Genomic DNA, 12,818 nt, shown 5'->3' on the forward strand with positions numbered 1-12,818 from the left:
TCTGCCCCCCAAATCAAGTAACCCCAGTCTGGGGCAATGTTCCCCAGCTACAGAGAGGATGACCGTCGAGATGCTGTCCACTGAACTCAAGAAGCCAGCAGCCAGGCAGCAGCTCCAGGAAAAGACCCAGTCAGCGATCCCTGCAGCCCCTTCCAGCGACACAGCTATGGAGCTTCCAGATGGGCAGCAGTCTACAGCCATCGGGCAGAAGGACCAAACAGTCAACAAAAAAGTATTCTTACATCCAGGGGTCCCAGGCAGTCGGCATTGGTGTCCTCTGTAACAAGTACTTGTGGGCAGATTGATAGGGTCTTGCCCAGGCACCTGTACCCACAGATGGGGATGCCGGTGAAGGTAGATGGAGAGGATGCTCTTGTGACCCCAGTCACAGAGCGCCACGGTTGGGCAGTTGCCCAGGCAGGGGTGCAGTCTGTAACGATGCCCACCAAGGTGGTTTGTTCTCTCCAAGTTTCAAGCCCACCTCACAGACCAATGCTTCTCTACATTTGGAGCCCCACACACAGATTTTGTATTTTGTATTCTTGTGTGTTTCCGAGGTCTATCCAAAATAAATCTCATTTTATTTCACTACCTTGTTTTGCCCTGTGATTGATCCCTTAAATATAAATGGTGTTGAAAGACCTGGTCTACCGTGACAGGTATGTCCAACCGTACTTGAACCACACCATCAATGGGATAGTCTTCCTTGCTGAGGCCCCATAGTTTCATCTTCTCCGCCGACTGCATAGGCAGGTGTTTGAGGTGCAAGTCATATAAGGGGCGATAAATGCTGGTCACCTGTGACCCCATGTCCAGCAATGCTGAGGCATATATATTTTCCACTAAGACTCGTATGATAGTCGCTGGACCTTTTCGGCTGTAGGCGTCTGGTTGAGGTAAAGGGGAAAAAAAGGGGGGGGCACAGGTAGAGGCACACTAAATGACAGATTATACAACTCTGGGATATAAGTCCCCAAGTAGGTAAATGGGCTGATGGTGGAGTGTATAATATCAAAAACACTTACACGGCCTTGTGTAAGTGCTATCACATCAAGGTTTCTTTTCTTCGTCTTCTTCCTTCTGTATCCTCTTTAAACCTCTTTAAACCAAATTTCTTTACTTCTTCTTGGATCTTGATGTTGGGTGCCTCTTTGGGGCTGGACATTAGGGTGCTCTCCGAGGACGTGGAGTGCTGTTCTGTCATTTGAACCATGAAGGCCATAGCTCCCAGAGTGGGGGTCCTTGACTTCGGGCAATCCTTTGTAAAATTACCTTCCTGATCAAAGGTGTAGCAGCAGTGGCTTCGGATCGCATGGCACTTGAGGTAAGGGTCGCTCTCCGAGGCAGCCTGGATGCGGAGACAGGCATCCTTGAAGGAGGGTTATCCTCAGCACTTTCTGTTTCCTTTGACTTCTGGCCCGGCACCCCTTTGGTCTCTTATTTGCAGGACTCCTTCACTGGAGTCACATGACTTTCTCCTTTGGAGGTTTCACGGGACGACTTGGGGGTCTGAAACCACAAGATGGCCTCCTGCTCTTTTATTTGACCCATTAGGTCCTCAAAGTTGGGAGGATTTGTGGTGGAGAGTGTACAACAGATCCTGGCCACGAGGGGGTGTGTGAGCGATGTTCCCCACAAGAATTGCCTGGTTCTATAATCATTCCATGATTTTCTGTCTCTAACAGTGTCCGTGCACGTCCACTCTGGCAGTACTTGGTGTCGTCACTCTTGAAATGCCTCTACTCCCAGTGGTGTGGGCCAAACCCCAGAGAAGGCTTTCTACTTGCGATAGAGTTGTACCGGGGCCAGTCAGCTGCTGTAGGACTCCAACGAGTAACTGAGCTCTATCTGAACTGCTGGTACTGCAGTGGCTCCATCCAGACCACTGGCTTTGCTCTGGTTAGGGCTCCCTGGAGGAGGGTCAGGTGTGGGCACCTGATACTCTTCCACACTGGGGGTGGGGGCACTAGGGTCCTCCATTCTAATGCTCAGTTTGGGTTATATAAGTGAACTCCCGCTGTGTGGGGCTTTGGGAAGCTATGAAACTGGGGGGTATTGTCCATTGGTATATCAAAGCAGCAGTCAACTATGAGTGTACTCCACTGGATGTTGGTATCCCATTTTGTGTCTACAATACAGACTTTAGTGAACACTGGTATCTGTCTTAGGGTGTCATGCAAGTCAGGCAAGGGCAGGGATACTGGCACTTGACTAATGGTGACCATGTGGCAGGGAGATGCATGGCGTTGCTGAGCCCACTCGTGGATGCTCCGGCGGGATGTAGGTACATGTTCCCTATTTTGATCTGACTGTCTTCATTTAGAATGAGCACCCCAGGGATGAATCTCAGCAGCATGTCTAAGGGAACTATGTTTGCTGCCGTTACCTGTGGCTCACAGAAGGCCTGAGCTTCCGCTGCTGAGAGCTTGGGGTGAGCTCTCGTTCTCCTCGGTGCAGCACCTCCACCTGAGAGGGATCCCTGTGCAGCAGGATAAGCCCTTTCAAGACCACTTACAGTGAAATGATGCACGCACAGTATATAACAATTGGTTTACTAACAAATGGATAACGATATAACTGTACCATACAATATAACAAACACAATACAATAATAACAGCACAGGGTGAGTGTCCGCCAAAGTACCTAGGGTGCATAACACCAATACCCCTAATGTCCTCTCCCAATGAGAGTCAGTCCCAACCCTTGTGCAGCTCTCAGGTGGTGAGGGAGTTCAGCTTTCACTCCAGCTGGTCTGTACTCTGATCCAAAGGTATTGTTCCTCTTTGAACTGTGTGTTTGTATCAGTTTTTTCATCTCTATCACTTTCTCTATTTATTACACTACTCGGGACAAGTTATGTCCGGCCTCGTGATAGTGCGAGCAACTTGGAGACAGTGCCCCCTTCCCCATCCCTGGACAGGAGAGGGTTAAGCTGACGCACTAGAAACCAGTGAAGTAAACCAAGGAATCTTCTGGGTGGACAAACGGTGTTTCCACCGGTCCATAATAAAGCAGCGAGGAGAGATCCGATGTGATTGTGCTCACACAGGCGCGTGTGAGTATTAATTTATTTTTATTGGCTATTCACACATTCCCTGTTAAAACATACCATTTGCAGTGCATTGACTGCGGTTCAGAAGGACCCTTGTGCTTGCATTTGGCATTAGGTAAGTCTGGTTATTAACTAGCCAGTCTAGCTTTCACTATTGGTTTTTATCTATATATATAAAACTGAAAATCTTGGTTGTGAGTGTCTGTAGACCATTTGATTGGTCCGTCGGTCCACCCGCCCTCCCACAGTGTGTGCCGGTATGTTTTGCTCCCCCCCCCATGTCCCTCCCTCCCCTCGTCTCTCATTGGCCGGTGCGCTCTAACCCACTCTTACACACACACACCACCCTCACACCTCGTGCTCCTCTCCAAGACTGTCTACCACACGTTGTGCACCAGCCACCGCCTCCCGCCCAGGTAAGTCAGTAAAAACTGCCGCCTTACACCCCCTGCACCTCCGGCCTCACAGCTCCCGCCCCTCCCACTGGACCGCCGCCTCACACCCCTGCGCCTCCCGCCTCACACCCCTGCACCTCACACCCCTGCCGGCTCACAAACCTGCCACCTCACACCCCTGCCGCCTCACACACCTGCCGCCTCACACCCCTGCGCCTCACACCCCTGCTGCCTCACAACCCTGCCACCTCACACCCCTGCCACCGGCCCGCCGCCTCAAACCCCTGTGCCTCACACCCCTGCCACCTCATACCCTTGATGCCGTCCCGCCGCCTCACACCTCTTCCGCCTCACACCCCTGCCACCTCACACCTCTGCCACCGGCCCGCCGCACACCCATGCGCCTCAAACCCCTGCCACCTCACACCCCTGATGCTGTCCCGCCACCTCACACCCCTGCGCCCGGTGCCTTCCGCCTCAACCGGCCAGGAGCAAGCGGGGGAGCGGGCGGCCAGGGGTGCGAGCATGAATCAATAAAATAAAGGATTCCCCCAATTTATCCCAATTTAATTTGTAAGTCCTCTGTTTATTCTTGCTTCCCAAATGCATAACCTTACATTTATCTGTATTAAACCTCATCTGCCATTTACCTGCACACGTTTCCAGTCTCTCCAAGTCCTTCTGAAGAAAAATTACATCCTGCTCTGATTCTACTACCTTACACAATTTAGTATCATAAGCAAATATAGAGACTTTGTTCTCGATGCCAACCTTAAGGTCATTAATAAACAAGTTAAAAAGCAGGGGTCCCAGTACTGATCCCGAGGTACACAACTCACGACCTTAGCCCAACCTGAAAAAGTTGAATTTATGACAACCCTCTGTTTATCCTTCAACCAGTTTTCAATCCAGGTGCATATAATTTTATTGAGTCCAAATTGCTTTATTTTGTACACCAACCTCTTGTGTGGAATTTTATCAAAAGCCTTTGCAAAATCTAAGTAGACCACATCATCTGCATTACCCTGGTCTAAATTCCTACTTACCTCCTCAAATAAACAAATAAGGTTAGTTTGGCATGATCTATCCTTCATAAATCCATGCTGACTATTACTAATAATTTTGTTTTCCATTTGGTATTCCTGAATATTATCCCGTATTAAACCTTCATGTAGTTTCCCCACTATTGAAGTCAGGCTTACAGTTATGTAATTCCCCAGTTGTGATCTAGCTCCCTTTTTAAATATAGGCACAACATCTGCTTTATGCCAATCTTGTGGTACTGAGCCTGTGGAAATGGAGTCCTTGAATATTAAATATAATGGTTTAGCTATTACTGAACTTAACTGCTTGAGAACTCTTGGATGTATGCCATCGGGGCCAGGTGCCTTATTTACTTTAATTTCTTCAAGTCGCTTATGAATTTCTTCCTCAGTTAACCAATTGTTAATATGGAGGTTGTGGCTTCCTCCTGCGGCACTACTATTGAAATTGATTCTTCCCTGGTAAACGCAGAGGCAAAGAATGTGTTTAATACCTCTGCTTTTTCCTTATCTCCAATAATCTGCCTACCCATGTCACACTGAAAGGGTCCTATATTTTCTTTTCTGATTTTTTTTATTATTAAGGTACTTAAAGAACATTTTAGGGTTGACCTTACTTTCTATTGCAATCCTTTTTTCATTATCCATTTTTTGCTAATTTGATTGCCCTTTTGCAATTTTTGTTACATTCCTTATAATTCTGATACGATGTCTCCGTCCACCCTGACTTCAAGAATCTAAACGCCTGCCTCTCCTTTTCCATGTCCTCCCCTACCTGTTTATTTAGCCACATTGGTTTTGACTTATTTCTTTTATACTTATTACCCAAGGGTATACACTGATAAGTGTGCTTTTCTAACAATATTTTAAAGACTTCCCATTTATCTTCTTCATTTTTCCCTGCAAAAACATCATCCCAGTGTATTACTTGTAGATTAGACCTTAGTTTATTAAAATCTGCCTTTCTAAAGTTTAAGTCTTCGTTGAACCCAAATAATCTGTAATTTGATCATTTATTTCAAATGAGACCATATTATGATCACTGTTACCCAAATGTTCCAGGAGTTGAATATTTGTTATTACTTCTACATTGTTTGATTTTACCAAATCCAGTACTGCCCCTCTCCTGGTTGGTTCCTCAATAATATGGGTCATATAATTGACTTTAAGAACCCCCAAAACCTGTTTCCTTTTGTTATAATGCTAATCTCATTGCCCCAGTCGATGTCTGGATAATTAAAATCCCCCATTATGCAAATATGACCATGTTTTGATGCCTTCTCCAATTGCAAAAGTATTTTAGCTTCCTCAATCTCACAGATATTTTGTGGTTTATAGCATATCCCTCCAAACATTTTCGTTATACTTTTACCTCCACTGCTAATTTCTATCCACAAGGTCTCTACATTTTCATCATTCCCTTCATAAACATCTTCCATTACAATAGGTTTTAGATCCGGTTTAACATATAAACATACTCCACCTCCCCTTCTATTTGTTTGATCCTTCAGAAAAAAGGGAATAACCCTCTAAATTAACTGCCCAGTCATGAGTTTCATCCCACCATGTTTCAGTAATGCCTATGATATCATATTGCTCCCTTGCAGCTATTAATTCAAGCTCCCCCATTTTATCTGTCAGGCTTCTTGCATTAGCAAGCATGCATTTACGTTTTTTTTCAGCCTGTACTATTATCGTATCTGCTCCTTCCTTTCTGCGCCCACTTGGTTTAGTCTTTATAAGTTTTCTAGTATTATCTGTATTTACTATGGGTGTCTCGCTGCTTGTCAAACTCACACTTGCCCCTATTCAACCTCCATAACCCCTTGTTTCCTCATCTATTCTATTTAGGTCGTTGTCTGTTTCATTCCCCTTACCGGCATTGTAACCAGGGGTACTGGTGGTACCCTGCCCTAGCACACAGAGGGACTATTTAATTCAGCATCCTTCTTACAGTACTGTATTGCACTTAACAGTTTGGGAGTGCAAGTCCTACGTCATGCTTTCACAACTAATTAATCCTCGAGATCCTTACTCCTGGAACCGCCTGAAGTTTTGGGCAGCCAGTAGGAACCTTCACCTCCCACTATTACCATTTAGCAATATGACACCTACAGAACATTCAGCAGTGAATTAGTGTGTGGGTACGGCAGGAAAAAAAACATACACCAGATAATGAGGCCTGTGCATCAAGAAGCTTGGAATCTAAATGTTATGGGCATGTAATGACACATGGAGGGAGGTATAGTCAACATCTCTCCGAAGGGTTCTCGCACTTCTGGGTTGGAGGCCCAGATGTTTTTTTCCACAGTGACAGTGTCACTCTCTCTCTCACTTGGAACTATACAGGCGCACGCTTTGCATAGTTCCAAGTGAAGGAGAGGGATGCCATTGCCATGGAAATAAACATCCGAACCTCCAACCCAGAAGTTCGATAACCCTTCGGAGAGACGCTGTTATCGCGGGGGAGGAGGAGGAGGCCACAACACACAAGGGCTTTTTTATTACTGTATTAGGAAGTGCTTTATTACTTTGGGGAATATGTGAGTATAAACCCCATCATCACACACATCACTTGCCTTAGAGTTCCTGGCATATTGCACTATATTGTGACTTCCATGCTTTCATATCAGTTATTCTATCGGCACTCCCCGAGTTTTGAAAGTGTAACATCTAAGAAGGATTAAGGAAACAAATCATATACCAGGCTTGAGCAGCAATCAATGGTTGTTTCATTTTCTTTTTCTTTTTATACCACTCATTGTGATAATCCGTGTGCACTGGTGCATTTAGAGGACTGAAATATTTATATTTACCACTTTAGGTATTCACACTTATTCACGTGATCATACACCAGCTACAGGTTCTATTGTAATTTATTTAAGAACCTAGTTCTTATATTTTTGGGTTTAGAGCGCCATTTCTAACTCTATTTTGCCATAGAGGTATAGCCAAGGCAGCCTTGTTCTAGTAGTCCCCTCATGACATTAAAAGTGCATGAATTAAAAGTTTTGGTAGATTGTATGTTAAAGAAAATGGGTGTTTTACCAGTGTTCGAGATGTAAGCAGCAGGAATTTGATGTATTGGATGTGTATAAAGCAGATGGAGTTTAATATGACGACCAAGTTACAGCTCTACCTACAGTATAGTAGTGAAATATTCCTCAGACTGTGCCTATTTACAGTATTTGTAGCATAGAATTTAAAATAAACTTGTGAAAGTTGCATCTCACCAGAATATCCGCTTTTTAAAGCTTTGAGAATCTTGGCGCACAAAACTTTCCCAAGTGGCAAAAGCCCAATTTTTTTGCCCATCTCTTCATATTCCTTCCTGATGCATCTACAATGACAAAGCGAACGCATGCGCAAAACACATCAGAGCTCTCTCTGCTTGTTCTTTATTTTTTAACATGTTGCTGATAGCCAAATACATATTTTTACCATTTTTTGAGTGATCCACCCTCCATGGTTTTTCCACAGCAGTGCACCGCTTATTCGTTCCCCCATGGGACACCACTTCCTGCAGACAAGAATGCGATTACCAATTAATTCAGAGACTTTATTGCTGTACAGTGGTGAGGAGGGATTGTTTCTTTGAGATCCTTTTCCAGTTCAAAACAATGCAAACTGAAATTACAACAAGACTCAAAAATCCCAGCTCTGCCCCAACCAAAATCTCTACCATCTGTTTGAACACCTGATCTGAGGCAAGTGCTGTGTTGCTCTCAGGGTCGATTACAAGCATGGTACAGTACCAATCGTTGCAGAGATATGGAGTTTTGTCCTGCAAGGAGACCTGGCAGACATTAGTCTGAGGATAAGGGATCTTTGCTAAAAAAAAAAAAAAAAAGATAGCAATTAAAATGAACTTTTACATTTCACACTAACATTTAAGAACTTTGCTGGCAAAAAGTTTGATCTGCGTCAGCGCGAAAAATGTAAGTTTTTCAAACTCATGTGAATATTTGTCACCTGCATGCTTTGCAGTACAACCCACAGCAATCTTCCAAAATTAGGTCAATTGTGATTCCATATGGGGAGAAAAAAAACCACATTGATGACTTTTGCAAGCTACACATGACTTAAAGATTGCAACATTTGTAAACATACTGAGGAAGGGTACAGGACAGCCATGGCTGGGAGATGTGATTCCAGCACTAGACTTACAAGTTGCATAGTAGGCGTTTAACATCTTGTAGTCACATTTGTAATACAGTGTAGTCTTTAAAAAGGCCAATGGAACAGCAGTTCTTTAACTTTGTCCTCTTTATGGGCAGACGGGATGAACCATCTGTACAGGTCGGTGAGGTTTTAAAAGCAGAGACTGTATCTGTAATAATCCCTATGTGCTGCGTTTCGCTCACTGACCTGTCATTGGGTCCCATTGGGAAAAAAGTGTAACATGGAATAAAGTTATTATTATTGTGACTACAGTAAATGGTTATTAAAGCCCACAGAAAACAAGATTTGAGTAAACAAGTGTCATTTTCTATCGATTTAGCTTGAGTTGTACAATCCCTAAATTCAGAAGAATGTTAGTAACAAAGGGAGAATCCCGTCTACTGATGCAGCGGCCGTTATTCGAACACATCACGGCGCCAATTTTGAGTTCTCTTCTGTTCCCCACGCAGCATGAACGCGCCCAATTGCCCCAGGCGGATGTTTTGTTTGAATTTCATGGATTCTGTTTCTTCGTTTGCAATAAAATGGATGAATTGTAATGTGTACAGTACTGTGCTACTGTGTCAATTTCATGTTTTTAAAAGCCAGAACACTAAAATTCGTTTTTCTGCACTCGCCGCGCTCGCCTCTCTATTTAACCCCAAATACTACATTACTGATGTACTGTACAGTATATCCTCTTTTTGTATTAGATTAGAACCTATTATCTTCCTATCACCATCCAGATATATTTCCTCAGAGCTGCGCTGATCTCCTGATTCCTCAGGCTATATATAATGGGATTGAATGATGGCGTCACTACCATATACAGCAGAGAAAGGACCTTGTTTAAGTTCCGTAAATGTCCTCTGGATGGAACCATGTATTTTGCAATCAATGTCCCATAATACACACACACAACTGTTAGGTGGGAGCTGCAGGTGGAGAAGGCTTTCTGTTTCCCAGTGGTGGAGGGGATCCGGAGAATGGTGAGAGAGATATAAACGTATGTTAATATGATAAACACAAATGGGAAAATAATTATAGGGATGGCTAGCACAAACACTGCTATTTCTACAATGGAAGTATTTGAACATGACAGTGCTAACAAAGCATCAAACTCACAGAAGAAATGGTCAATGACATTGGGGCCACATAATTGTAATTCACACACCAGCCATGCTACAATAAATGTCAGCATAAACCCTAACATCCAACACATAGTAACTAAGGTATAGCAAAGCCTGGCATCCATAATACTGGAGTAATGCAACGGGTTACAGATAGCCAAGTATCGGTCATAAGACATCACTGTGAGCAGAAAGCATTCAGCAACTACTGAAGCGCCATTGAAGAAAAGCTGTGTTATGCAGCTAGTAAGAGGGATGGTGGCCCCTTCCTCCAATATAACCTGCAGCATTTGAGGGACAATTATCGTGATGACCAATATGTCAGATAAAGATAAATGACCAAGGAAAAAATACATTGGGGAGTGGAGCTGCTGACTGGTTGTCACTATCCCAATGATTAGGAAGTTTCCAGTAAATGTTACAATGTAAACCACGAGTAACAGAGAAAAGACTAATATCTTGAGGTCGTGAAGATCTGGAAATCCCAAAAGCAGGACTTCTCTGACGGTCGTCTGGTTGTCCTGACTCATTGACTGATGGGGATAAACGTTGAATCTCAAATGATTTGGCATCTTCCCTGTATCATTTCAAAGAGACAGAGGTCAGTAACTCAGTTATAGAGAAAAGTGTCCTAATCTGTTATTACTGGGTTATCAGAAATTTTAACAGTAATAATGTATCCATGGATTATGAAGTTTCCATCTAGCATCATGTAGAGCAGAGGTCTTGTAGATACACCTGTATCTGTCACATTGATCAGCTAATATTTACCACAACTTGCAGCAAGCAAACACATCTATCATCATGCAATGGCTGCTCTTTAAATGGATATTTATGTTGAAATAGGCAATGTAAAAATGGACCTAACCTATTGAACTCTGCTTACCAAATGGTGCTAATCCATAAAACTCCTCCCAGCACCAGAGGAAATCGTATACAGTACCTCATTCACTAAATGTGCCATGAGATGCCTTCTTCTGGTGCTGGAAAGTGTCTGATGGAATAGTTAATAAATAAAAAAAAATACAAAAACAGGAACAAATGTAGAAATTCCCAATGCTATAATAACACAAATAAAAGGAGCATACTTATCATCAAGCTGTCTCTAAACCTTGACAGATTAAATGACCAATACATAGGAGAAGAAAAAACATATAGAAATGAATCAAATAATTTCTCATATTGGACGTGTGTTGGGGATTCTTTGCTTAGTGTTGTGAACCTGAAGAAGAACCCTGGACAATCAAGGGCTTGTATATTGTAAACCATTATTGGTCTAATAAAAGGTAATTTACAGTACTACCAATGTTTACCTTTTTGCTTTAAGGAAACCAATTACACTTAAACATTATTTACAAACTGTTGACTGGTTTTCTGGCTGGCTATGTTGCATTCCACACACTGAGCTCACTTTCAGAATAAGTCATTTTGGAGGGAATAACCCTGTTTGTTTAATTTCATGACCATTAAATAGTGACCTTTTTTTCCTTTGTACAAATGTATCTGATAAGCAAAGAAAAGTCTCTTATCCTTAAGATTAGAGATGAAGATCTCAGTCACTGCTCCACTAACCTTGTGGCACCCCATCCAATTCACTTATAATGCAATGCGTCCAGGTCTTCTCCACACCTGTCATCCCATATCGGTCATTCCCATGGTTATCAGGAACAGGCAAAGTATTTCAGACAAGATAATTAAGCAGCTGGCATTATCTCTAAATTGAAAACAATATCAATAAAAGAGGTCAGCAGGTAAAATACAGAGGGGATCGGTGAATAATTGTCAGTGTTTTTGAGCTGCAGGCAGAACTCTTTCCTTCAGCACTGACCAGAAAAGCTGTCACTGACGGGCTGTAATATTCACTGCTTCGTGACCCAATTTATAATCTCCAAGCATTCAGTAGAGGAGTCATTGTGGAATTCAGATTGCACAGAGAACATGATAAGTACTCTAGGGACAGACTGTGCTAATAATATGGGAGAGAATAACATGATTCAATTTGTTGATTGGAACTTTTGCAGTGATAATTATTCTCTATTACTTTGTTTGTGTGGCCTATTAGTGTATGTAATATTGAGTACATTACGAATCAGGGTACAATAATGATTCTACATATGAGAACAAGAATTACCAAGAGAGAGAAGTTGTGAAAAAACATTTTACTCATACACAGATAAGTCACCGTGTACAACCCCCGCACCCCCAATTTTTGTAAATAATAATATATATGTAACCCCTCACCCCTCCCCCCCCAAAGGGAGATTTGTAGCTATATAGGATACTTGTGGTGCTGGGTAGCTAACCTATGGTCTTCCCGGAGACCTGAGTCTCTGCCGATGGTAGTGGGAGCAGCAACATGACAGGCTTTTGTGTTCTTTGGTACAGCCCCTCCATCCTGCAGGGATCTGCCAGAGGCAGGGAGTAGTCCCTACAGGAACCCCTTCCAGTAATTCACATGAAGGCAAGGAACAGTTCAACATTTATAGGCAGGCCAGACCTGATCCTTCCGTCTCTTCCAAGAGAGGTACTTTACAGACCGCAGACATGGAACACTTCCCTCGTATCTTGCATGGTCATTCTCCATGACTATGCTCCCAAAGGGCTTGAGGCCCCTGTGGCTAGTCACAACTCCCTCACCCCCTGATGGGGCAAGGCAAAACACCACACAACCCAATGGGAAGCAGGCTACATACTGGAACTTCACACTAAATTTAGGTATAGTAAGCAGCATCTTTTATACCTTTGGAGGTGTTAGTAACCCTAAGACTGGGCAGGTTCAGATGATGGACAGGCATAACACCATACTACATGTAACCTCCCCCCCCCTCATGCATGATGCTCCCAACTGCCATTAGGCCTGCACCTGGATATGGCAACAAATGAACCAGCGGCCTAATGAACTCACATGCTGGCCCATATGAGAGGGATTTAACCCTAATACTGCCTACAAATTACCAGGACTGACATGCTAGGGCCAAGAAACACATAGCCAGGGGCACTAGGCTACATATACAACATTATAAGATAAGCAAATAC

At 43.4% G+C, this 12,818-nt stretch overlaps 1 protein-coding gene across 1 annotated transcript; it reads right to left on the reverse strand.

Moving 5' to 3' along the window:
* Window positions 1-8,403: 8,403 nt before the first annotated feature.
* LOC142483394 (olfactory receptor 11A1-like) lies at window positions 8,404-10,312 on the reverse strand. Its single transcript, XM_075583471.1, has one exon. The coding sequence runs from the start codon at window positions 10,310-10,312 to the stop codon at window positions 9,377-9,379; it is 936 nt and encodes a 311-aa protein (XP_075439586.1). The 3' UTR covers window positions 8,404-9,376.
* Between the last annotated feature and the right edge of the window lie 2,506 nt (window positions 10,313-12,818).

This window comes from Ascaphus truei, unplaced genomic scaffold, assembly GCF_040206685.1.
Source record: "Ascaphus truei isolate aAscTru1 unplaced genomic scaffold, aAscTru1.hap1 HAP1_SCAFFOLD_325, whole genome shotgun sequence".
NCBI lineage: Eukaryota > Metazoa > Chordata > Amphibia > Anura > Ascaphidae > Ascaphus > Ascaphus truei.

Excerpts from the sequence above, each read along its gene's own strand:
- LOC142483394 (XM_075583471.1), bottom strand. The coding sequence starts at position 10,312 with ATGAGTCAGGACAACCAGACGACCGTCAGAGAAGTCCTGCTTTTGGGA.